General features: G+C 30.9%; 1 protein-coding gene across 1 annotated transcript; it reads left to right on the top strand.

The window, feature by feature from the left end:
• Window positions 1-5062: 5062 nt before the first annotated feature.
• Window positions 5063-25489, top strand: LOC126889705 (adenosine deaminase-like protein). The gene is made up of 5 exons (XM_050658236.1): window positions 5063-5318; window positions 8122-8575; window positions 14477-14713; window positions 21706-21806; window positions 25161-25489. The coding sequence occupies exons 1-5, from the start codon at window positions 5259-5261 to the stop codon at window positions 25440-25442; spliced, it is 1134 nt and encodes a 377-aa protein (XP_050514193.1). The 5' UTR covers window positions 5063-5258; the 3' UTR covers window positions 25443-25489.
• Window positions 25490-27595: the final 2106 nt, after the last annotated feature.

Here is a 27595-nt window from a genome sequence, read left to right as displayed (position 1 = left end):
AGGTGACCATTTATAAAGCTTGACGTGTAATAGATGAACATTGCATGCAACTTCATACATTTGATTTATAAATAACTTTGAAAAACTCCTGATACAAGAATAAAAAACCGCTAAACGCCGTAAAAATGAGTGGCGCATAAAATATTCCAGCTACAAAAGATCTGATATGAATGTTACGTGGCGCGAAAATGGATTTTCATTTGATGCAAAACAAAATTCTAGTTTTATTTTAAAATATTTTTCCATAATATTTGCTAAATTTGAAGTAAACGCGCCACAAAAGAGTTTCAAAATTCAAACTGTATCAAAGTTACTCTTTTGTGGCGCGTTTACTTCAAATTTAGCAAATATTATGGAAAAATATTTTAAAATAAAACTAGAATTTTGTTTTGCATCAAATGAAAATCCATTTTCGCGCCACGTAACATTCATATCAGATCTTTTGTAGCTGGAATATTTTATGCGCCACTCATTTTTACGGCGTTTAGCGGTTTTTTATTCTTGTTAATAATAGACACGAGGAAAACTAACTTTTGGAAGGATCTGTACTTGTTTTACCTACTAAAAGAAAGTGACTAAAACGCAAGTTCTGGTCTCAACACATGTAAAGAATTACCGCCTGTATAGGTACCTACCTTTTAACTCAAAAACTTATATTTATATCTGCACGTTTCATGGATTAGTTGTAAATTAGAAAGTTGTAAAATTTTGCAAATTGACACAGTCATTGCAAATTTTATACTTTTGACAGGGTTATAAAAATGCCTAATCCCAAGACAATTACCTCGACGAAAGATGCTTCTTTTGTTTGTATTTATAGCATCATCATTCTTTAGCTTTTACTTTTAAGTAATAATTCTTGATAACTGAAATAAATATAAATAGTCTAGGGCGCATCTGTTTTGAGATGGACGTTGAGAGGTGACTCAAATTTTTTTGCACAAATTGCTTAAAAATAACTCAAATAATAATATTTGAGTTATCCTCCCACTTAAAAAGGTCCGGAACATTGTTTAAATAATCAAAATGTCAAAGAATTAAGGAAAAATTCGATTTTTTTCTTCGTTTTTCGATTATAACTTTAAAAGTGTTCATTTCCGAGAAAAGTTCCACTGGCATAAAAGTTGCGTAATTAAATTTCCTACAACATAGGATTGATTAAAAATTTTAGAAATTGTCACTCTTGTTGCAAAGCAGTAAATGGCGAAAAAACCATAAAAACACAAGTATTCGCATTTTACGTTTTCAACCATTCATGTTACACTCAGGACCTACATATTTTACCTAGGAAAACTGTATAATATAATAAAACAATACTGTAAATTTCATTAAGATCGGTTCAATAGGTTTTGCAAAATAAATTTTGCAATCCAGCTTTCGCAAAAAAATCCATTTTTTCAAAATGTCGCAGGACTGAAAATAAAGGAAATAACAAGTTGAATTTTTTTTTGCATATAGAAGAGTACTGTACCTTTCATTTGCAATTTGCAAAATTAAATTCGATTACCTACCACGGCGTCAGGAATTTCTTTAAATAAACATTAATTTTTGGTGCTACGCGCAGGGCAGTGGTGTTCGATTCACACAAGTTGATTTCCACCAAAAATTCTTCCAATCTTTATCTATTATATTATTTTCTTCCTCTATATTTTTTTCCTCTATAGTTTGTTGTATTTTAATATTTTAATTCCACAAAAATCAAACTAATTTGATTATTGCTTGTGAAATATTGTTTAAAGAATTACATATGTTTAAAAATAATAAACTTTTATTCTCGTTAAAATAGTTAAAATATATGAACAAAGAAAAAAAAGCTAAAAAATTGCTAAAAAAAGTGTTATTTCAAAAGACAGTCTGTGTTTTTATTTTGCAATAAACAAATTTATTTATTTATATCGAAATGTACTAAAAATTAAAATGTATCAATAAAATTATCAAAGGTCATTGCAATGCCCAATCAGAGCAAACGTATCCGCTGTCCTGCGCGTAGCACCAAAAATTATTGTTTATTTAAAAAAAATTTCTGACACCGTGGTAGTTACCCGATTTTAATTTTGCAAATTGCAGATGAAAGGTAAAGTATTTTTCCACCTACCTCTACTGAAAGTATACGTTTCCGGACCTGATTGTAGGGAGCAAAGTTGTACTTTTCCTCCCTAGGAAGGAAAAGTAAAAGTGACGTCATGGTATTTCATTCATGAAATATAACTTATTGGCGCCCTGTACAATATCTATTTTCTATTACGTAAGTATCTATACATTTTAACGTTTATTTAAAAACACTCTGTATTTTGCAGAATGGTAAAAAACAGTAAATTGTTATTCTGATTTAACAATGTTTACATTAATAATTTGACTTATATTTGACAGTTGACAGTTACATTGTACCTACTTGTTAGTTTTAGTTCTAATAAATTTTGTTGGTTAGTTACATAAATAAATTAAGTAAAAATGAAAAAAGGACTTGTTTTTTGAGGAAGGTGGAAAAACCATATGTATAACATGGGAGTAAAGTGCCTTTTCCTCCCTTGAATGACTACTGCCCTCCGCTACGCGTCGGACAGTAAACTTCATTCTCGGGAGGAAAAGTAGCACTTTCCTCCCTTGTTATACAAATAGCTATTTCTATAAGTAGTAAAAAATTCAACTTGCTGTTTGCTTTATTTTAGGTCCTGTAACATTTGGAAAAATATTCTTTTTTTGCGAAAGCTGGATTGCAAAAGTTATTTTGAAAAATCTATTGACCCGGTCTTACTGAAATTCACAGTATTATTTTATTATATCATAAAGTTTTTTAGGTAAAATACGAAGGTCCTAAGTTTAGCATAATATGGTTGAAAAACGTGAAATGCAAATACTTGTTTTTTTATGTTTTTTTCGCAATTATTGCTATTTTGCAACAAGGGTGATAATTTTTAAAATTTTTAGACAATCCTATATTGTAGGAAATTTAATTACGCAACTTTTAGGTTACTACAACTTTTCTCGGAAATGAATACCTATGTTTAAAGTTATAATCAAAAAATGAAGAAAAAATCGAATTTTTTATTCATTTTTTGACATTTTAATTATTTAAACAATGTTCTGGACCTTTTGAGTGGGAGGATAACTCAAATATTATTATGTGAGCTATTTTCAAGCAATTTCTGCAAAAAAATTGAGTCGCCTCTCAACGTCCAAATGTACTAATATTTTTACGGATTCCCTGGTCCTGGATTCCGTGCACTGTAGATATCTACAGTCGCCTTCTATCGATGTCACGTGTCATGAAAATATTTGAATTTTTAGCTTTAATTGAATTATTTTCTAGTTTTGCTAGGTTATACTCTAATTGATGCTGAAGTGACACTTAGGGCCGGTTGTTCGAACGCTAATCAACAATGATCACTATCAAATATTTAATTACTGTCACCAAAACTGTCAATGTCAACTTTTATTGGGTTGCTGAAAACATAATTGATTTTAATTATGAGATTAGGTAATCAATTAACATAACAATTATTAACATTATTAATTAAGTAATTTCATAATTGTAATTCAGCAACCCAAACAAAGTAGACATTGACAGTTGGTGACAGTAATTAAATATTTGATAATGATCATTGTTGATTAGCGTTCGAACAAGGCTAATCAACAATGATCATTATCAAATATTTAATTACTGTCACCAAAACTGTCAATGTCAACTTTGTTTGGGTTGCTGAAAACATAATTAATTACAATTATGAGATTTATTATTAATTACGTTAATAATTATTGTTATATTAATTGATTATAGACTCTACAGACTTTTAACAACCAAACAAAGTTGACATTGACAGTAATTAATTATTTGATAATGATCATTGTTGATTAGCGTTCGAACAACCGGCCCTTAGTAAAACAAGAAAATATTTGAATTAAAACTAAAAATTCAAATATTTTTATGACAATTGCCATCGACAGAAAGCGACTGTAGATATCTACAGTGCACGGAATCTAGGCCCTGGTCTAAAACAAAAGTAAGGACAACTGAACTAACAGGTACGTCTCAGAAGTTCCGTTGGTATGAAAAACGATAGGATTAATATTAATTTACTGTTTTAAATTAGCTGAGTTTTTATAAAAAATATATGATGATTTATATTTAATGTTTATTAAAAACTTTTAATATACAATGCGTGTTTTTATTGGGCGGGGGGCCCACATAATTGGGGGGACGCATTATTGGGCGGGGCCCGCATCATAACTGGAACCAGGGCCCGCGGATCTATCAGTACGTTACTGATCTTACTTGCAGCATATTTGCTGTCAAATATCTGCTTACTGTCCAACATCGCTCCTAAATCTTTAACCGTATTGGATGCCATTATTCTGTCTCCCTCGGGGGTGAAGAAGATGCCATCTCTGTCTCTAGTCCTTTTAGTATCAAAGCTTTCGTTTTTTTGCATAGCGAGTGTCAACTTTCGGTTTTTCAGCCGAAGTACCATATTATAGTACATACGTATCTACCTAATCTCTTTTACTTAATTGTCCTATGTGTTGGAATCATAACCATAGGAGAAATCTGAGTACCTACCTATTAAGTGGAAAGGAATGACAAGGAAATAAGGAGTTATGATATGTGCTACCTCATGACTATCATGTAGCATATTCTGGAAGGCCACCAATTTTGGTGGATAGTTTCTTCTTCTCCAGACTAACGTTAAAGTAATTCAGTAAGACTTTGAAATTGCTCAATTGAGGATTATATTAGGTTGTCATATTCTACCTACCACGTTTAATATAAATTTAGATGTTAGCCATATCCTTCTAAACGGTATTTATCTGCCTGTTAACACAATGGGCAAGATATTCGAAATATGTAAGTATTGGACAAAGAAAAACAATTAATAATATATCTTATGTGAAAGAACTTATAAACAATTTATTTTTGTATTTCTGTTTTCTCCTTTAACTTTTAACTTTAACTATTTTTTCAGATTTGGGAGCTATGAGCTTAAAGTCCAGCTTAAGATCCTGTCCGGATAGCTCTAGTAGCTAAGGCCACACGAAGGCCCAGCAATTGAGTGGAAGAAGAAGAAGTTGATTTAATAAATAACCTAAAATAATTGTTTTGAATAAATTTAAATTTGAAATATTTTTAAAAGATATTTAAAAGATCTTCTCATGTGACTATTTATCTCTGGTTATCAATGAGTACATACTAAGAAAAGCCACAATTAAAGTTCTTTAGAGAAAAAGAAAAGCAACAATCTACTTTTATAAAAACCTAAAAAATGGAGAAAAGGGATAAAAAATATAGTATAAGTAGCTTCTGTAGGATTTTGCCTAAAATTGTAAGTATTTTTGATAAAATGTAGGTATATTGAAAAAATAATAATTAAAATTCAGTTTATTTGATTTCAATTTATATTTTTTCTGACAAATATGTACAGCATTATCAAGAATTTTGGAAGTGTTAACAAGGAATATACAGGGTGTAACAGGTAGGTCATACATTAAATCACATTCTGGGACCAAAAATAGTTCGATTGAACCTAACTTACCTTAGTACAAATGTGCACAAAAGAAAAGTTACAGCCCTTTGAAGTTACAAAATGAAAATCAATTTTTTCCAATACACTCGAATCCACTTATTGGATAGCCTTCATGCCAAGCAAAAGTATTCCTATAACCAGGATATTCTAATAACCGATCATTGATGGCTAGTAATAGAAACGTTTCGGTACCTCAAATTTCTATTCTTTAAACCGGGATATTCCTATAACCGGTATTTTAATAAGCGGGTTCGACTGTATGTCAAAAACTGTTAAGCAATTTTATATTGAAAATGAACATATGGCTTTCTTATGGCGGGAACATCTTTAAAAAAAATACCAGTGAAATTTCTACACCCCCAAAAATTTTATGAAGGTTTTGTTCTCTTAAACTCCCCCAAATTTTAAAAACTTTTTGTCTCTTAGTATTTTTTCAATAATCCAGTTTTTATTGAGATATTTTGAACATATTTGTAAAATCCACCACTTATTTGTAAATTCTTAATTGTAAGATTATAGAGACCTGGCAATAATATCAAAATTTATTTATAATTCACGTTTCGTTAGGTACTCACAAATTTTGAAACCTATTAAAAAGAAGCTGCCTCTCGTTAAAAAGTGGCTTATCGAAAAAGTACTAAGAGGCAAAAAATTTTTAAAAACATTGTGTTTAACTAATGGCACCACAATAATAATTTAATTGGAACATACACAAACATTTGGGGGGATTTAAGGGAACAAACCCCCATAAACTTTTTATGAGGTGCACAAATTTCACTGTTATTATTTTAAGGATGTTCCTGTTATAAGAAAGCCACATGTCCATTTTCAATATAAAATCTCTAACAGTTTTCTATACATTGGAAAAAGTCGATTTTCATTTTGTAACTTCAAAGGGCTGTAACTTTTTTTATGAGCACATTTGTATTAAGGTAAGTTAGGTTCAATTAAACTATTTTTGGTCCCAGATAAAAAAAGCGCTCGGAAAAAAGTGTAAAGTCAAAAATGGGTAAAATATTATTTGTGCCGAAAAAGACTATAAAGGACCATATCTTTACGTTGGTATCAATAGAACAAGTCAAAATGGTAATATAAAATACTTAAATAAAATTTTGGTAGTAGATATCCCAATTAATTATCGTTTTTTTGCTTCTCCTGAAAAGTTGACAAAATTGACTTATTGAATTATATTTCTTTTATCGAGCACCCTAGAATTTATGACTATCCTTTTTGTTACACCATGTAGAGGCATATTAGCATGCCTCTATATTCGTTGGTATTATTGTCACAGATGAAAGAAATTTGAATGTTGTTATAAATGTAAAATTACACCATATTGAGGTAAAAAAGTATGGTACACCGTATTGAGTTAAAACAAATTAATAGAAGCAACATACGTTGAGTTAGGAAGTAATAATGCACATATATTTTCAAATCATCTAAAAATAATAAAATCAATGAATCTCTACAAAAAAAATGGGAATCACCATCATATTTGTTTTTTTTTTGGGTTTCTTGATCTACAGTCGGGTCACTGAATTGTTTACACCTTCATTTTTACATTGTAATACTATAAAATCGCAGTGTCGTACGGATTTATTAAAAATGTCATATTAAAGTCGCATTAAATCGTATTAATACATTAGGTTTGTTCTAGCAAACAGTCAAACTAATCAGAAACTGTCAGCAAACAGTTGGTCAGTGAGAGAACATAATACAGTCACCAGTGCTAGCCCCTCTCCTCGCGCTGGTCCACTATTCGCTTATGGTTTCAAACCGTTTAAAACTGATGCTAGAACAAACCTATTACAAATCTTTGATGCTAAGGCAAAACCAGATATGTCAAAAAGCGTAATTTCGCAGCAGATGAGTTGAAAAGTTCGCAGCTTCGTTGTAATAGTGGACATATTGGAAACTAATTACATGGTTGCGTTTAGCCATGTAGGGTTTTGTCATCATATTCTTTATCGCTCAATGTACATATTGGCATTAAAAACGAAAAATCGATCATTTTTGATATATCGGGTTTTGCCTTAGCACCACAGAAATGTAGGTATACATGTATGGGAGCGTTCAAGTATTATGTAATGTACTGTCATGGTCGTTTAACTATTATGTAACACAATTTTTGAAGATTTTTGACCCCCCCCCCCCCCCCAACCTACATTACATAATACTTGAATGGTCCCTATGTTGATTACTTTATTAAGAAAAATAATTAAAAGCATTATGTTACTTTATATTTACTTGGTTTACATGCAAGACTTTTATTATTTTAAAAGCGTAATTTTTAAATCTTTTTAAAGTTTGTTGATTCTAAAATTTTGAAAAAATTGGGTGGACTAACTGTAGATGGGAATCGATTGGATCCCCCGACGCAAAATTACTAGTATGTAGTTAAATAAATTTAGAAAAATAAAGTTTTGTTGCATATTGGTTTTCGTCCAATTCACATGCGAATGGGCTTGAAGGTATGTTAGAAAAATAAGATAATATTAATATTCCTTTAATGTTTTATCTTCATTTTAAGTTGAGTTCATGTATTAATAGTCATATAATTTCATATTTTATTCTTTTATCATATTTTCGTATTTAATTTCAGGAACTGCATGCCCATCTCAATGGTTCCTTAAATACAGATATTTTAAAAAAATTAGGATGCAATAATGATGCTATAGCAGAATATCAACTTACGGACATTATGAGTAAATCTAGTCGTACTTTGGAAGAAGTGTTTCAACTCTTTAATGTTGCCCATAATGCTACAAAAACCAAAGAAAACGTATATCTTGCTGCTAAGAGTGTTATCGAAGACTTTGATAAAGAACATACAATATATTTAGAGCTTAGAACAACTCCTAGATGTGAGGAGGCAATGAGTGAAGAAAAATATGTTGAAACAGTTATTAAAGCAATTATAGATTGTAAAAAGACTTGTAAATACGTATTAGTGAAACTTCTTTTGTCGATAAATAGACGAGCCAATAAAGAGTCTTCTATGAAAACGTTAGATGTAATTATTAAAATGAAGGAAAAATATCCAGACATTATCAAAGGTAAGTTGATGGAACACATGTAAACGATTTTTGTATACAGTGATGAGCTCGCTAATAACCAGCAAAATAGCACAAAAGATGGAAACGTATTAAGTTGTGAGATAAAAGAAATGAAACTAGTCGAGCTGGAAAATTTAGCGATGTTAACCTATACATTTCCATTATATGGATTGTTTCCCACCTTTAGACGTATTGCACGAGTTTGGAAACTATCACTGTCTTTTAACAGTTTTAGTTGACATACTCCTCTGATAGGTGTAAAGGTGGGAAACAGTCAATATAATGTAAATTTATAGGTTAATATCGCTAAATGTACCAGCTCGACAAGTTTATATGTTTTCCATCTTTTGCGCTATTTTGCCGGCTATTAGCGCATTCATCACTGTATATTTAAAACCTGAAACATTAATAAAAAATATGTATGTATAAAAAAGTATGTATCGTAGCTACAATAGCTAGGGATGTCAACGATGTATCGATTTATTTTAAAATTTTATCGATATTCAACTTTTGATATTTTGAAACATATGGATATTTGAGATTCAATGTATCACCCAAACAGGATTAATGTACCTTGTTGTCACGATATAAAATTATAATGAAATCTTATAAATATAGATTATATCCTTACATTTTTCAAATGCCATTTATAGGTATCCTAAAACAGGGCTGCTTTATCCATTAGGCAATATAGGCAGTTGCCTAGGGCGGCAAATTGTAAGAGGGCGACAAAAATACTGTACAACAAAATATTTGTATATAAAAATTAAAATCGAATAACAAGTATGTATGTTCATCCATCAATGAAATAGAAGTGGTCATTCATTTCTAAATAGAATAAAACAAATTGCATTCATAACAAAAATAAAACAAACATAGCATTCTGTTATCTTAACACTATTCATTCAAAAAGGATGGAAGTCATAAATTTAGTGATTATTAAGCCGCCGGCAGCTCGGCAAAGGCGGTGGGCCATAACACTTCAATATTGCACATTTTGCAGAAAATAAAGATTTGACTTGTCTACAGTAGGACATCGAATTAGAGTTGGGATTTTCAAACTGTATTATTACAAGTAGATAAGGTTCGTGTCGTTGCACAGATATACTCCAGGGAAATAAGCAAGAAATAGACCATGTTCGGGACACTGAAATATCGAGGTAGCTGACTACTTTTTTAGTTATTGTTGACTGTTGACCTATAGGATGAAAACCTACATGTTTCCTGCCTAGAGTTCGGGTCCGTTTTTTAATTATTAACAATTTAGTGCAATCAACTTTTTCCATTTTTTGCACTCAATTAAAAAGCTAAATAGTTGACATAAAATTAAAAAATTTATTTTTTTAGAACATTAAAAAACCTTCAAAATGGCGATTTTTGAAATTCAAAAAGTTAATTTGTTGCTTCGTAAACTGCAAAATAACTGAAAATCGTTACATATTTATTAATAACTTTTACTAAAACTAACTTAGAACGGTAGTGTTTCACTCAAAGTTGGGTATTGTGGTACATAATAAGCACTCAAAATTTGAGACCGATCCATTAATTAGTTTAAAAGTTATTCTATTTGTTTATCCCAGAGACCTTTGTTTTGCAAAACAAATGACAGAAAATAATGAAGATAGGACAATTCTGCGTATGCCAAATGAAAGTAGAAAAGTGATACATACTATGAAAATGTATTAATAAAAGATAAAAAATTATCTAATATAGTAAAAAATCCTAGTTTATAAACATTTAGAATAACTTTAAAAATATTTTCAGTCGAAAACATCTTTTTACATATTCGAAAAGTTGATATTTTACTCGAATTTTTAAAAATGTAGTTCAAATGGTGACTTGTCATGGTAATTGAAGGGGGAGCTACTACTTTAATTGCACTAAATTGTTAATAATTAAAAAACGGACGCGAACTCTAGGCAGGAAACATGTAGGTAGGTTTTCATCCTATAGGTCAACAATAACTAAAATAGTCGTCAGCTACCTGGCTTAAGCCGACAAATGCATGAGTTCAAAAACTAAAAAAGCAACTTAAAACTACTATCATTTTCTATATCTTGGGATCTCCTCAATGGATTTTGGTCTTTCTTCTTTTAATTTGTATGTATTTTTGTGTACATTACAAATATACAATTTGTCTAGACATTTATTAATTAATAAATAGTCTAATTTTTTTAAACAATTTTTGAAAAAATAATTTTTTCTCAAAAGTACATTTTTTGTAATCATACTATCATTATTAATAGAAAAAGTTAAGGTATACTTTAATAAACAAATTATGTTCAATAAATAATTATTCAATAAAAATAATTTATTTATTAAAATATACTTTAACTTTTTCTGTGATCATTAATGATTTGATTTAAAAAATAGATATTTGAAAAAAAAAATTTTTTTCAAGGAATGTTTAAACAAATTAGACCCTTTATTAATACATTTATAATAAAATTGCATATTTGTAATGTATGTAGAAATTACATAAAAATTTAAAAAAATATTACATACAAATTAAATTATTGGTAATAATTAAAAAAACGGATGTGAACTCTAGACAGGAAACGGGTAGGTTTTCTTCCTATAGGTGTACAATAAATAAAAAAGTAGTCAGCTACTTAAATATTTCAGTTGTCACAGTGTGAAGCAGCTTTAGTGAAATAACAGTTAAAAAATAACAGGCTTAAAAAAAATAAATATTAAATGTTAAAAAAAAAATTTTAAACTCTTATACAGTATTGTACAGTAACAAAGAACTTGAGGAATTCCATAACAGCGATTCTTAGCAAAACAAACCTTTTTTTTTTCTATTTTTTGGGTCATTCTAAGCCAAAAATGTTGTTACAAGTTTTTTCGTAGGATGCACATTTTTCGAGATAAACGTGGTTAAACTTTCAAAAAATCGAAAAATTGCAATTTTTGAACCCGAATAACTTTTGATTAAAAAATAAAATAGCAATTCTGCTTACCGCATTTGAAAATTCATGTCAAATTATACCGGTTTTAATTATTTGCATTGCTAAAAATTAATTTTTTTATTGTTAAACAAAGCTATAAACACATAGTGCTTGAGTAATGTTTTCAATGCATCTCTCATTTAAAATAGAACGAGTAGGCGCGCCTACAAACAGGCAATTTCTACGTGTCATGCATTAAAACGCATGCATTGGGCACAGGTCAAAATGCTCAAACATACTTATAATAAAAAAAAAATTATACTTATAATAGTAATAATATGTAACATTACGCCTGATGTAAAATAAAGAATATTTGTAACACATTTCCAAACATTGTTTGAAGAACCTAACATTCTTATTTAAATAAAAAATTCCGCTTGCATTTTTTTTCGCAAAAACATATTTGAAGGGCGGCTACTAGAGAATTGCCTAGGGCGTCATTTGACCTAAACGCGGACCTGCATTAAAATGTTTTTACAAAATTTCAGTTAGCGCAATATTATAATCTTTTAAAAATTTAGTACATACCTACAATAGGGCAAGCTGTCTTTACCATCATAAAATTATTTCCGGGCCGCTATGAAATTTCCATTGTTCGAGCCTAATCTTCAAAACCTATTACATGAAATTTCGATTTTGAGTTTAGGCAACAAATATGAGGCCTAAAAACGCTCAATTTAAACTTTCACATTACAAATGATCTCATGCCACAATAATGCTTTCACGAAGAAGGCATTGGGTGAAATTTGTAGCTGAAGTGTAATTTCGAAAAATATACTTGTGCAATCGAAAAGAAACTAGTCCATTGGAATGTTACATTTAGGGTTGCATTTCTTAGAGGAGTCAATTTTATTTTTTTTAATGTGTAGGGGGGTTCAGTATAAGCTTAAGTTCAAGGTTTTGGGGTCGTCACCCTTGTCCCCCGGTCGCCATATTGGAAAAAGGGGTGCAAAGGGCTTTTGCGCTGTATCTCCTAAACTAACAATCCTACAGAAAATTTAATTACACATAAAATGTAGCAAATTAAATGTTCTACAATTTTATATTTATTACTTTTTATCGTCAAGTGACCAACAAAAAAGTTATAAACAAAAATATGAGAAAATTTTGTAAGAAGTTTCCTTTTGGAGGTTTGGAGGAAATACCATCATAGCGATTTTGTAGAGGATTTTTCAGTGAACAATTTTCACTATAAAGTTGTTTAATTTTATTTATTATTTAGGTTTTACAGCGCTCCAGTCTTGACCAGATTCTTGAATTCTCATAGGAATACAATAAAAAAAATATTTTATATTAGTCGAGCAGCAGCAATCGTTATGCCGACCACGAAAATTTAAGGTGAATGACCAATTTTGGTCTATTTTGGTCGCTGTAAATATTTCCTTTTGAAAATTTTACTGTGTCATCTTTGAAGTATGTGGATAACAATGAAATTTGTCCAAAATGTTTAAACAGATTAAAAAAGGAGTTGTTAGTTTTAAAATATTTTGTCATCATATTTCGTTAGTTTCATGTTTACTTAAAAAAGTTGAGTGACAAACTTTTTAGTTTATAATTTTGACCAACACAACAATAAAATATAATTCATGAAGAAGTTTTTTGGAAAATTTTAAGTCAAAATATACAATAGGAAAAAAGGTATGTTAATTCATATACAAGCGGCACACCCCAAAAACGCTTATATCTCGAGATCCTGACCACGGTGTGGTGAATGGCTAATTGTGATCATACTTTATGATTGTGATATCAAAAATTCGTTTTTTGCTCTTCTTAAGAATTTTGCATTTTGTGGTTGCGTCATTCTTCTTCTGAACTGGCGAATTTGTCCTCAAAAAACTTCTTGGGCCTTTTCTATATATGCTTAGGGTTATAAGTTTTATAATATATAGGAATGTTAAAATCATAATAAATTGTATGAATAAAAAATATATATAGATAGAAAAGTAAGCCTAACTTTTGTTTTTATTCTATCCCTATGAGCATTAAACAGTTTAAATCCCTATGAGAATTAAACAACTTTATAGTGAAAATTGTTCGCTGAAAAATCCTCTACAAAATTGCTATAATGTTATTTTATTTTAAAATGAACTGAAAAAAAGTTATAACCTCCAAAAGGAAACTTGTTAAAGTTTTTTTACATATTTTTGCTTATATCTTTTTTGTTGGTCACTTGACGATAAAAAGTAATAGCAACAAAATTATAGAAATTTTTTTTCTCTGATTCTGGCCTTGGTTTAGAACTAGAACCTTTACCCACGTAATTGTATAACTTATCACTAACTCAGGTGTAATGTGTAGTGTGTGTGTTGAGTAAGTGTCGTGTTACTTTGCAAAGTCGACGTCATTGTCTTTGCAAAGAGACGCTAATTGTATCCGAACGTCTGCGGTCCCTCCGGTGAGTACCGATCCCACAAGGACAGAAACTATTTTCATTTATTAATTTATAATAAATGAAAAAATTTCTGACCCTGGCGAGATTCGAACTCACTGCCATTCGGAACTTTCGATCCAAAGGTTAGGCGCTCTTACCACTGAGCCACAGAGGCGGTTATAGAAAATTTAATTTGCTACATTTTATGTTTAATTAGATTTTCCGTAGGGTTGGTAGTTTACGAGATATAACGCAAAATACCTTTGCACCCCATTTCCAAGATGGCGGCCGGGGGACAAAGGTGGCGATCCCAAAAACTTGAACTTAAGCTTCTACTGATCCCCCTTACACATTAAAGAAATAAAATTGACTCCTCTAACAAATGCAAGGTATCGCTTAAAAATTGTAACATTTTAATGGAGTAAATAGTTTTAAACGTTTTAGATCGGGGATAAGAACTCGGGGAAAAGGATTCGAATTGGGTATCTACGTTAGTTTGTCTTTTGCATACTTCTTTTATTTGCCAGTCTTTTGTACATTTTATTTAATATTTTTTAATGAATTAAGGTTTAATTGTAGGTATAGATTTGAGTGGAAATCCCATGGTCGGTACTTTCGATGAAGATTTATTTGAAAAGGCCAGACAGGCGGGTCTTAAGACTGCCATACATTGTGCTGAAGTTAAAAATGACGAGGAAGTTTCCAAGATATTAAAATTTGGACCGGATCGAATAGGGCATGGTATATTCTTGCATCCAGACCACGGTGGTTCACGGGAAAACTGGGACCTTTATTGCGAGAAAAAAATTCCTTTAGGTGAGTTTTGACTCCTATTTGAAACATGTGCTTATAGTCTAAGAGCTAGTGAACCCTCCGACTAACGGTCGTCCTGTAAGGCTAGAAATTTTTCTAGTGATAATTCATAGCACACCAAGACTAAAAACCATGACCTCGCAAGCATCAGCGGTGCACGTGTGTCTACCAGATGAATCGAAAAGTGCAAATTTATTAGGTGAAATAAACTTTCTTCTGTAAGGTTTAAATTTAAGTATGTGTTTGAGTAAGTCATTTAGAAGAAATGTGTACAATGACAGGCGATTCTGAAGAGCATAAAACCTTGCCAGGCGAGGGGAAAGATTAGGGGTTTTTCCTAAAATTATTTTTTTTGCATCGAACAAATTTTTTTAGGTTTTTTTGAATCATTTCAAACAGAAAAGGTCTTAAGCGATTTTTCTCTTAAGTTAATAGTTTTTGTTATAATAAGCGATTGAAAATTTTGAAAATTGCGAAATCGGCCATTTTTAACCCTAAATCGGACATTTATCTAGAAATTTCAAAGTTGCCAAGGTAAGTAGATATTCTTTAAACATTGATTGATGAAATCCCAAAGAGTTTTTTGCAATACAATATCGGAAACCCCTTTGTTTTTTAATTGCTAATCAAGCGGGCGCGACACTGTAGTATAAGTGAGGACGTTTGAGTTGGAATAAATTCATTATCTCGAGAATGGGCAAATTTCAAGAGAAATCCTCAGACAGGTCGATTTTTATTTTTAAATTAGGACTTTTTGGCATATATATAATACTAGTGACGTCATCCATCTGAGCGTGATGACGTAATCGATTTTTTTAAATGAGAGTAGGGGTTGTGTGATAGCTTATTTAAAAGGTTATTTAATTCTCTATTCACTAATATAAACATTAACATAATTATTTATACAGGGTGTACAAAAATTTTTTTATTAAATTAACTTTGATTAAATTTGACAAATAGAAGAAATTTTTTTGTACACCCTGTATATATATAATTATGTTAATGTTTATGTTACTGAATAGAGAATTAAATAACCTTTCAAATGAGCTATCACACAACCCCTACTCTTATTTAAAAAAATCATCGATTACGTCATCACGCCCAGATGGATGACGTCACTAGTATTATATATATATATATATATATAAAATCAAACAGATGAAATAGAGAATGTGGAAAAATCCCCTTACGAACAATTCACACATCCACCATTTCGGGTTGGGAAAAATTTTTTGAATAGAATCAAAGATCCAAACACCAGTTCTTAGAAATGTGTTTCGCCCTCTTCAACCTCTCTGGGCTTATCAATAAAGATGAGAGGTTGAATATCTTTAGACACATTCCAATCAAAAAACAACATTCGAGACCTAGACATAGAAGGTGCGTAAATCTACGGCAAGTCCGACAATGACAGTCTCAAGTTTTAATTCCCTAATTACTTAAAGTAAAATATATGTTTAAAAACATGAGATGTAGATCCTTGAAACACACTCAGTGATCAAAAGATCCAAGGTTAATGGTTTGACGACCACTCGTACGAAATCAAACAGATGAAATAGAGAATGTGGAAAAATCCCCTTACGAACAATTCACACATCCACCATTTCGGGTTGGGAATAAAAGTTGGGAAGAGGGCGAAACACATTTCTAAGAACTGGTGTTTGGATCTTTGATTCTATTCAAAAAATTTTTCCCAACCCGAAATGGTGGATGTGTGAATTGTTCGTAAGGGGATTTTTCCACATTCTCTATTTCATCTGTTTGATTTCGTACGAGTGGTCGTCAAACCATTAACCTTGGATCTTTTGATCACTGAGTGTGTTTCAAGGATCTACATCTCATGTTTTTAAATATATATATATATATATATATATATATATATATATATATATATATATATATATATATATATATATATATATATATATATATATATATATATATATATATATATATATATATATATATATATATATATATATATATATATATATATATATATGCCAAAAAGTCCTAATTCAAAAATAAAAATCAACCTGTCTGAGGATTTCTCTTAAAATTTGCCCATTCTCGAGATAATGAATTTATGCAAACTCAAACGTCCTCACTTATACTACAGTGTCGCGCCCGCTTGATTAGCAATTAAAAAAACAAAGGGCTTTTCGATATTTTATTGCAAAAAACTCTTCGGGATTTCATCAATCAATGTTTAAAGAATATCTACGTACCTTGGCAACATTGAAATGTTTAGCTAAATGTCCGATTTAGGGTTAAAAATGGCCGATTTCGCAATTTTCAAAATTTTCAATTTCTTATATAACAAAAACTATTAACTTAAGAGAAAAATCGCTTAAGACCTTTTCTATTTGGAATGATTCAAAAAACCTAAAAAAAATTTGTTCGGTGCAAAAAGAATAATTTTAGGAAAAACCCCTAATCTTTCCCCTCGCCTGGCAAGGTCTTATGCTCTTCAGAATCGCCTGTCATTGTACACATTTCTTCTAAATGACTTACTCAAACACATACTTAAATTTAAACCTTACAGGAGAAAGTTTATTTTAGAGTCTAAATTTGCACTTTTCGATTCACCTGGTAGATACACGTGCACCGCTGATGCCTGCCAGGTCATGGTTTTTAGCCTTGGTGTGCTATGAATTATTACTAGACAAATTTCTAGTCTTACAGGACGACCGTTAGTCGGAGGGTTCACTAGCTCTTAGATTATTAGTATAGTTATAATCATGTTCATGTTCAACGTATCATAGTTTTGATATACTTAGGGCCGGTTGTTCGAACGCTAATCAACAATGATCATTATCAAATATTTAATTACTGTCACCAAAACTGTCAATGTCAACTTTGTTTGGGTTGCTGAAAACATAATTAATTACAATTATGAGATTTATTATTAATTAAGTTAATAATTATTGTTATATTAATTGATTATAGTCTCAGAATTGTAATTAATTATGTTTTTAAAGTTGACATTGACAGTAATTAATTATTTGATAATGATCATTATTGATTAGCGTTCGAACAACCGGCCCTTAGGGCCGGTTGTTCGAACGCTAATCAACAATGATCATTATCAAAAATTTAATTACTGTCACAACTGTCAATGTCAACTTTGATTGGGTTGCTGAAAACATAATTATTGATTACATTTATGAAATTAGTTAATCAATTATGTTAATAATTGTTATGTTAACTGATTAACTAATCTCATAATTATGAACAATTATGTTTTCAGCAACCCAACCAAAGTTGACATTGACAGTTGTGACAGTAATTAAATATTTGATAGTGATCATTGTTGATTAGCGTTCGAACAACCGGCCCCTATAGTATATGATCAAATCATAAACTAGTGTGAATATATACTTACTGGAGATTTTAATATTAACATTTTATGATTCATATGCAATGTAGATCGTGAAGAAAACGAACTCTCAATAACATTATAACAGGTGAAGACTTGGTGGCTAGGTATTTGAGCATCATACAGACAGTCTGCAGTCAATTATCACGTGACTTACATGTAAAGTCACGACCATTGGGATCATTGAACAAACCATGATTTTCCACATTTTCAAGATTTGGTGGCACTTGCGAATACAGTGTACTATATAGGAAATGAAATAAAACTCATAGACAAATCAAAGTTCGGTGAAGAGCAAGAAGGTGGATCACAAAGAATAGCTCACACAAAGAAAACAAAAAAGCTCCTACAATCAAGGGAACAGCGAACTAAATATCTCGATCTTCCCAAAAGGTACTTAAAAGAAAATCCGCTCGATTTATGGGAAGAAAAATAGGCATATATCGATATACTTTTTAACTATAATTTGTTTGCCATCCCTGAAGCCAATTATGGTATATATTTATGAACCTTACGTAAATGCAGGACACACTACGCCAAACAGAATGATGTTGGTTATCATATTTATGTTGATATGTTATAAATGTGTTTCATACCGAATGTCCTTTTGGTTTTTCACATCAAGTGCTAAGTAGGAGGATTATCCTGATGACATGAATACAGAAAATTACGAAAAATTATTAAAAGAACAGTTCATTCCAAATTTGCTTATAGGATGTGTTATTGTACTTGACGTTGCTCCACACCATAATGTATAGGTAAATTAATAAATCACCTACCAGTAATTATAAAAAAAGAGTGTGTGCACGTAAGAAGTTATACTTCTATTATGATTTCAACGAAAATATATAAAATACATAAAAATATATTTTAAACAGTTTAATTGTATGTTTATTTAAATAATAAACTAATTTTAAAAAAATTCCTGTAATACTTAAAAAGAATGTAAGGCAAGGAAACAACTTGAGGTGTTCGCAAGCGGTCACCCATCCAAAGATTAACCTCGCTCGACACTGCTTGACTAGGGTTAACGGGCGACAATCGATGTAGTCAGTGTGCTATGGCCATAAAATCGATACCAAAATGAATTATTTTGACAGATTGTACAAATAATAGTAAGTTTGCTTTTAAATCTTCTTGTCATCATATTTTAATACTAATTATCCTATTCTCAACGAAGACAAATCCAAATTCACAGAAACTAAATTAAATATATTTACTAAAAACAATGATATATTTTTTCACACTTTGTCCTGGGCGCTTACTTCATACCTACTGATATTTTTATAAAAATTCACTCTCAACAATTTTCCCAATAGCGCCTAAAGAAGTATAACTTCGAAAAGTGGATTTTTTCAATTTCGGATAACTTCATTGATATCTTGGATGTAAGAAAAAAGTATATCATTTGTAATTAATACCTATCAATGTTACAATCGCAACTATATGAAATCAAAAGCGCGAACAAGATGATATTGAATATAAATTTGACAAGTTATTGCAAGAATATGGACATTATATTTTCTTCCTTAAAACTTCCATGTCATCCAATACAGTGGAACTTCGATAACTCGGATTAATCTAATCGGGACCGCGGCCGATCCGGTTTATCGAAAAACTGAGTTAGCCGGAGAATGCGGTAAAAATTAATAAAATACGGTATACTTACAGAGAAACTCCGTTATAATTGAAATAACATTAAATATATTTTTGTATATGCACAGTACCTACAGATCTAAATTATGTACTAAAACACGCAAACACAAACGTACACAATACAGTCACAATCGGAACGATGTTATGTTATTTAAGAACAGTGAAAACTAAGACTATTGTTTAAAAAAGAATTTTTCTACGACCGTTTAATAATATGCTCATTATTCACTATTTTTGAGTAGATAATAACACCCATTACTTTACCCGTGAGTAATAGTTCATTACTCACGGGCTGAAGATATTCACGGGTCATTACTCACGGGTTGAAGTTAGATTCAACTGGTGCATGTTTTAATATACTTATTATTAGCAAATAAAATTACTTAAACTTGTTTATTTAATAAAACGAAAAATGTTTTTCGAAAAATGTTTAAGGATTTTTAACTGTAACAATGGTATATTGTACCAGTATATTTTTTACGTTTAAATTCCAACATTTGACATTTTAAGATTGACGTTATTAAAAGGTAAACATAAACAATGGATACTAATCCGTAAAAAGGTTTACGGATATGAAATTTATCTATATCAATGGATTCTGTTTCACTTACTGTTGATTGTACAATAGATTTTTATTGGGAGCAAACGTTCTTTTTTATTTGTAATTGCCTTAAAATATGTCTTATTTTAAAAAGCCACCGCCATTATCACTATACATATTATACATATACCATGACACTAAAATGACAACTGTTTCATAGCTCAAGAAACGTAGTTCTAACAGTGTTGCCATAGTTATATAAAATATGTGTTCTTATGAAAAATAAAATTCAATAATTATGTCAAAAGGAACATTAACTGGGACACACACTTCTCGTCCAGGGACCCATCAGGACATTTTCATACAACAACACAAGACTAGGCCACGGATAAGTAATTAAATAATGTTAGTAGTTGATATTTATATTTTTCTACTAGTCCAAATAAAAAAAAAAAAAAAAAAAGGTCGTAGAAAAAGTATAGTATTCTACTCGCATGTATTTACATTTTTATTGTTGAAATGTTTTACTGATGAAAATCGGTCCGGGCTAGCCGGACTTCCGGATTATCGGTGGCCGACTTATCGGGGTTCCACTGTACTTAAATTCTATAGAAATGGTTTGGGCGCTGATAAGAAATGGAATTGCAAAACAAAATGTTAATTTTACGTTAGGAGCTGTAAAAGAGTTGGTGGAACAGAAATTTGCCAAAGTAACTGTAGATAATGGGACGAAAGTGTGTGAACATGTCAAGGTCGAAAAAAAGTAATTGTAAAATGAACGTGCATACCTAGATGTAATTACTGAAGGGTTAATTACTGAAGGATTGATTGAATTGTTCCAGCGATGACGAATGTGGTGGGTCTGATTATGAAAAGTTAATAACATAATTTAACATTATGTCGCCGCCGCCTACGAAAAGTATAACTCCGAAAAATGACGTTAAGAGTAGAACTTTCAATGAACGCCGCGAAAAATATTATTTTCGATTATATGATTGTGAAAATTATAATCTCTAATAAAGTGTTACCGAAAAATTTTATTTTTTGAGGAGTATCAGCAAGAAACATCATTTCTGTTTGTGGGTCCACGAAAATTATAATTACTAAAAAGTTCTCAGAAATAATTGTTTTCCTCGGCAGAAACAGAAACAGAACGGGAAATAATTGTTTTCGTCGGCATCTATTATGAACTAAATATTTTCGTTATAAATATTTTGGGAGTTATAATCTTCGCGGACACGCATATAAAAAAAGTTGTATCGCCAACACTTATCAAAGAGTTATTTTTTTCACAAGAAATGTATTAGGAATCACATTAATCATAGGTACCAGCGATGTGATGATCTACTCACTAGTTGCCTTTATCTACTATTCAAATTTATTTCAGTAATGTTGGGTCATTATTTTGTCTTTTTTTAGAATGCTGTTTAACTTCAAATGTTTTAAGTGAAAGTGTGGCGCATTATGGAGAACATCACATACAAAAATGGATTGATTTCCGTCTACCATTCTCTATTAATGTAAGTAAAATTGGTAAAATTGGAAAATCTGTTTATTAATTTTACCAACTAAATATAATTTTAATTTGTATTTTGAGAACAATTTCAAAGAATAACCCTGTATATATACTAATTACATTATACAGTAAGCATGTAAAGGTTGGAATAAATTCATTTTTTCATGAATGGGTGATTTTGAAAATAAATCACGAAACAGGTCAATCTTTATTTTTAAATTATGAGTTTTTGGCATTATATTGTATCATACTAGTGACATCATCCATCTGGGCGTGATGACTAGTAATTGATGATTATTTTAAATGAGAATAGGGGTCGTGTGCTAGCTCATTTGAAGGATTATTCAATGCTCTAGAATCTCCAGCAAAGCACCATGTACAACATAATTATTTATACATGGTGCCCAAAAAATTTTTTTAATTAAATTCATTGCCACAAAAATAAGAATGTATATAATTTATTTAATTCAAAATACATTTTACTACTGTCAGACCACAGAAAAAATGTTTATTCCACAAATAAACATTGTTTTTAAATATTTATTTGTCAAACAAACATTTTTCCTCTTTTCTGACAGCAGTAAAATATATTTTGAATTAAATAAATTACATACATTCGTTTTGTTGTCTCGATTAAGTTACATAATTAAAAAATATATTTTTGGACACCCCGTATAAATAGTTATGTTAATATTTTATCACCTTTCAAATTGTAACGGTCCACCCGTTATAATATCATTTTTAGCGCTTTAATTATTTTTAAAATTATTTTCTCTTGACCGCTTAATTAAATTTCTCTAATTTTCTGGTAATTCTCCATTTAGAAATAATATTTTCTCTTATATTTTAAGAAAATTATTTATTTTCAATACGTCACCATTAAACCAATTTAAAACTATCTTTTGGATTTGTTGGATTGGCAGCGGCCCTCTGGTGATCAACATTCTTTCGCGTTCTGTGAGTTTGACATCGTACTCTTGGAAGGAGGGAGACGACACTTGACTGTTGGCTGTGGTTCGAATCGGTTATACCATTGGCGGGTTGATAATTTCAACTATTTAAATTATTTTTATTAAACATCAAGTTAATTTTCAAGTGAAAAGTTATCTGGAGTCTGGAGTATGGAAACATGTGTGTAACTCAACACCTCATGGAATCTGGATACGAATCACCCGGTAAAAAAAATCTCTTTTTTTCTTTTCTGATAGTTTTTAGCTAGTAAGCCATTTTGATGTTTTTGTGATGGAATATTTGAAATAGTAGTTTCATTGGTAAATTTCCTTAGTGAACCCATTAAATGAAGTATGTAGATTATTTCGATTTTATTGAATATTCATTAAGGGAAATTATAGGTATTAATGTGGTTTTTGGTTTTACATAACCAAACATTTTTGAAGTCCTCAAATCAATATTGAAAATAATTATCATTACTTCGCTGTAGGTTTTAAACTGATTGAGCATCCAATATTTTTATAAATTGTCAAATAACTATCTTTTGCCTGGTTTCATACCATTTCATTAAGGTATATAAAATGTGTGTAGATGGCTCTTATTATATTAATATAATTTTCTCTCGGATAAATCATATTTTAGATTCCAATTTCACCTTCAGTGTCATTTGTTCATGTCTTCACACCCAAAATAGTTCAAGGTTACCTGAGATTAGTTTTTGTTTCATTTAATGGTCTTTTTTTTTTCTTAAAAAAAGTTTTCTCATTTACTTCTCTTTACTTTTTGCTCGTTTATATGGGAAATAAAACTGGGAATGTTTTTTAGCCATTTGGGAGAAACCATAATATGAAGTCGTAGCCCCTTATTTGACCACCTAGGGAAACCACTACAGCCACAGTCAAGTCATCATGGAAGTATGTCGATTTGGGACCAAGCTATGGGACATTCCAGTCCCATTTTTGTCATCTTTCTACCTGCACCTACAGGAAACATGGTTTAGCACCTCCTCTGGTGCTAATTTTATGGATTGTAGCATCAGACTTTACCTTGAAGTCTTTCGATGAAGGGATTGGTTTGGGAACATTTAAAGTTTGTGGTTTGAGTAATTATTGTGCTTATATTTCAGACATTTGGTTGACGTATTATGTTATTAATTATTTGGTTTCAGATCTAGTTACCTTTGTTTTTTATTTGACATATTTGTATATTAGAGTATTAGGTTCCCAAACTGTTGTATCTATGGTAAGGTACTTGTGTGCACAAGGTAATCAGGCCTAGAAAATTAGGGTTTTATATTTTATTATTGGTTTGATATTTATTTTGTAATATTACTTGCTTGTTTCCCAAATATTTTATTATTTATTCGCTTTATTCCATTTGTTCGGTTAATTTAGGTCATCGTTTCGGTATTTATCTTAGCTTCATTTTTATAACTTTTATTAATTCATTTTGCTTAATTCTTCATTGTATTTTCTCTTCGTCAGGCTTGTGCCTATTTATTTATATTACTTTTAATGTAAGTGTCATTTTAGAGTCACATGATATGCACTTTGTGTAACTCAAAGATTGTCAAAAATCTAGGTAGTTATTTTTTATAAATATTTATTTATTTTGTATATCATTTATTTTTATTATTCCTTTATGTTCATGTTACTGATTTAATATATTTAATATTTGACAGCAGTGTAAGATACCTGGGAGAGTGATCGAAGATCATTTTCTTGGCGCCCATGATTTGTTATGTTTATTCAATTTGTTCTTCCTTAGCAGTTATTCATCTTTATACATTTTCAGAACATTATTCTTATCTTAGCATATTTCCTTTTCTAGTCATCATCCCTCTTTAGTTTGAGCTACTGTTCTTCGACAGGCATGCAAACGAGCCGTACCCATCCTTGAGTGTCAAGTTGTTCTCTTGCATCTCTTGCTAGCCAATTCTATTTAGTTTGGCTCTGTCTCTTCCTACTTCTACGTCTATCCCTTTTAATCCCCCTTTCTTCAATACTACTGCAAAGTAGTATTTTTATTACTTCAGCCTCTCCAGCGAGAAGCTATTTTCTGTTTATTTTCATTTTACTTCCCCTTTCTTCCACTACACTATCTTATCATTATTTATATATATCTAGCTTACAGTTACTTTCTTTTCCTTACTTCTGTTGGAGTTTTCTCTTTACTTTCACTCCAACAGAAGTTCTTCTTTTTTTGTTTCAAAATGCGCTAGCACACGACCCCTATTCTTAATATCGATTACGTCATCACTCCCATATGGGTGACGTCACTAGTATGATATATATGCTAAAAAACGTAATTTAAAAATAAAAATCGACCATTTACGAAAAAATGAATTTATTCCAATCTTTATTTGCTCACTCTATATTCTAGTCTGCTATAAATGTCGTTATTTTAGACTGACGATAAAGGAGTATTTGCAACGACTTTGTCCAAGGAATATGAGCACGTTATGAGACACTACAAGATAACTCCACAAGAACTATGGAATATTTCTTATGAATCAATGCGGCATAGCTTTGCGTCAGAAGAAGAGAAGAAAGTTCTTATGGAGAAGATGGCTAAATGGTATTTCCGCTTTCATGATACCCTTATTTCAAAAGTTAACTTGACTAGTGCTTTCGACGATAGTGTAGATCGTAAACTGTATGATGCTATCGATCTTTTTAACCGTCAATGAAAATTAGTTTATTTTTTTTTTAATAAAGAAATACCTGTACAAGAATATACACTTTATTTGTGCTTAATTTGTATTTTATCCAAATTTATAAAATTCCCTATGAAGTAAATTATTTACAAATATACGAAGCAAGTTTTCAATCCTAATAGCAAATAATTAATATTGAAAAATATCAAAAATTACTAAAAGATTTTTAAATTGAAAACTTACTGGTACATCCCCATGTATACGCCTCCAAGACTTCTACAATTTGCAAGTCATATGGATGCTGCAGTAAAGACGATAGGGAAGGAATTCTAAACCTTGCAATTCAAATCCCCCGTCTGCAGCTGGCTAGGAACTGAAAGATGCACCATAGTTACTCTACTGAGTAATAAGAAAATAAAATAAAAATGTGTGTACCATTTTTATATATTCGGCTGCAATACGAAGGAAAAACAATCTTACTTTTTAATTAGAATAAGGAGTGCAGCCAGTCCCTTTAACTGCAGCTTTCTGCTCTTATTGGAGCGTCATCAGAAGGAACGTAGGCACTGTTCTCCTTAATCCAATCAAACAGCATCGAAATGTTTTCCCAAATATTGCAGCCAAAATGATGGTAATGGGTGGCTAGCGCCATCTGGCCGTAAAAATACGAAGCAAGTTTTCAATCCTAATAGCAAATAATTAATATTGAAAAATATCAAAAATTACTAAAAGATTTTTAAATTGAAAGCTTACTGGTACATCCCCATGTATACGCCTCCAAGACTTCTACAATTTGCAAGTCATATGGATGCTGCAGTAAAGACGATAGGGAAGGAATTCTAAACCTTGCAATTCAAATCCCCCGTCTGCAGCTGGCTAGGAACTGAAAGATGCACCATAGTTACTCTACTGAGTAATAAGAAAATAAAATAAATATGTGTGTACCATTTTTATATATTCGGCTGCAATACGAAGGAAAAACAATCTTACTTTTTAATTAGAATAAGGAGTGCAGCCAGTCCCTTTAACTGCAGTTTTCTGCTCTTATTGGAGCGTCATCAGAAGGAACGTAGGCACTGTTCTCCTTAATCCAATCAAACAGCATCGAAATGTTTTCCCAAATATTGCAGCCAAAATGATGGTAATGGGTGGCTAGCGCCATCTGGCCGTAAAAATACGAAGCAAGTTTTCAATCCTAATAGCAAATAATTAATATTGAAAAATATCAAAAATTACTAAAAGATTTTTAAATTGAAAACTTACTGGTACATCCCCATGTATACGCCTCCAAGACTTCTACAATTTGCAAGTCATATGGATGCTGCAGTAAAGACGATAGGGAAGGAATTCTAAACCTTGCAATTCAAATCCCCCGTCTGCAGCTGGCTAGGAACTGAAAGATGCACCATAGTTACTCTACTGAGTAATAAGAAAATAAAATAAAAATGTGTGTACCATTTTTATATATTCGGCTGCAATACGAAGGAAAAACAATCTTACTTTTTAATTAGATTTTTTTCTAATTAAAAAGTAAGATTGTTTTTCCTTCGTATTGCAGCCGAATATATAAAAATGGTACACACATTTTTATTTTATTTTCTTATTACTCAGTAGAGTAACTATGGTGCATCTTTCAGTTCCTAGCCAGCTGCAGACGGGGGATTTGAATTGCAAGGTTTAGAATTCCTTCCCTATCGTCTTTACTGCAGCATCCATATGACTTGAAAATTGTAGAAGTCTTGGAGGCGTATACATGGGGATGTACCAGTAAGTTTTCAATTTAAAAATCTTTTAGTAATTTTTGATATTTTTCAATATTAATTATTTGCTATTAGGATTGAAAACTTGCTTCGTATTTTTACGGCCAGATGGCGCTAGCCACCCATTACCATCATTTTGGCTGCAATATTTGGGAAAACATTTCGATGCTGTTTGATTGGATTAAGGAGAACAGTGCCTACGTTCCTTCTGATGACGCTCCAATAAGAGCAGAAAACTGCAGTTAAAGGGACTGGCTGCACTCCTTATTCTAATTAAAAAGTAAGATTGTTTTTCCTTCGTATTGCAGCCGAATATATAAAAATGGTACACACATTTTTATCTTAAATTATTTACATCTACACTTTTCCTTCAGCGATGCAATGTCAAAAGCTGTTATCACATGACTGATGTGATTTTCCACACGT

Source organism: Diabrotica virgifera, chromosome 8, assembly GCF_917563875.1.
Source record: "Diabrotica virgifera virgifera chromosome 8, PGI_DIABVI_V3a".
Lineage (NCBI taxonomy): Eukaryota > Metazoa > Arthropoda > Insecta > Coleoptera > Chrysomelidae > Diabrotica > Diabrotica virgifera.
This window is presented reverse-complemented; position numbering and strand designations above follow the sequence as displayed.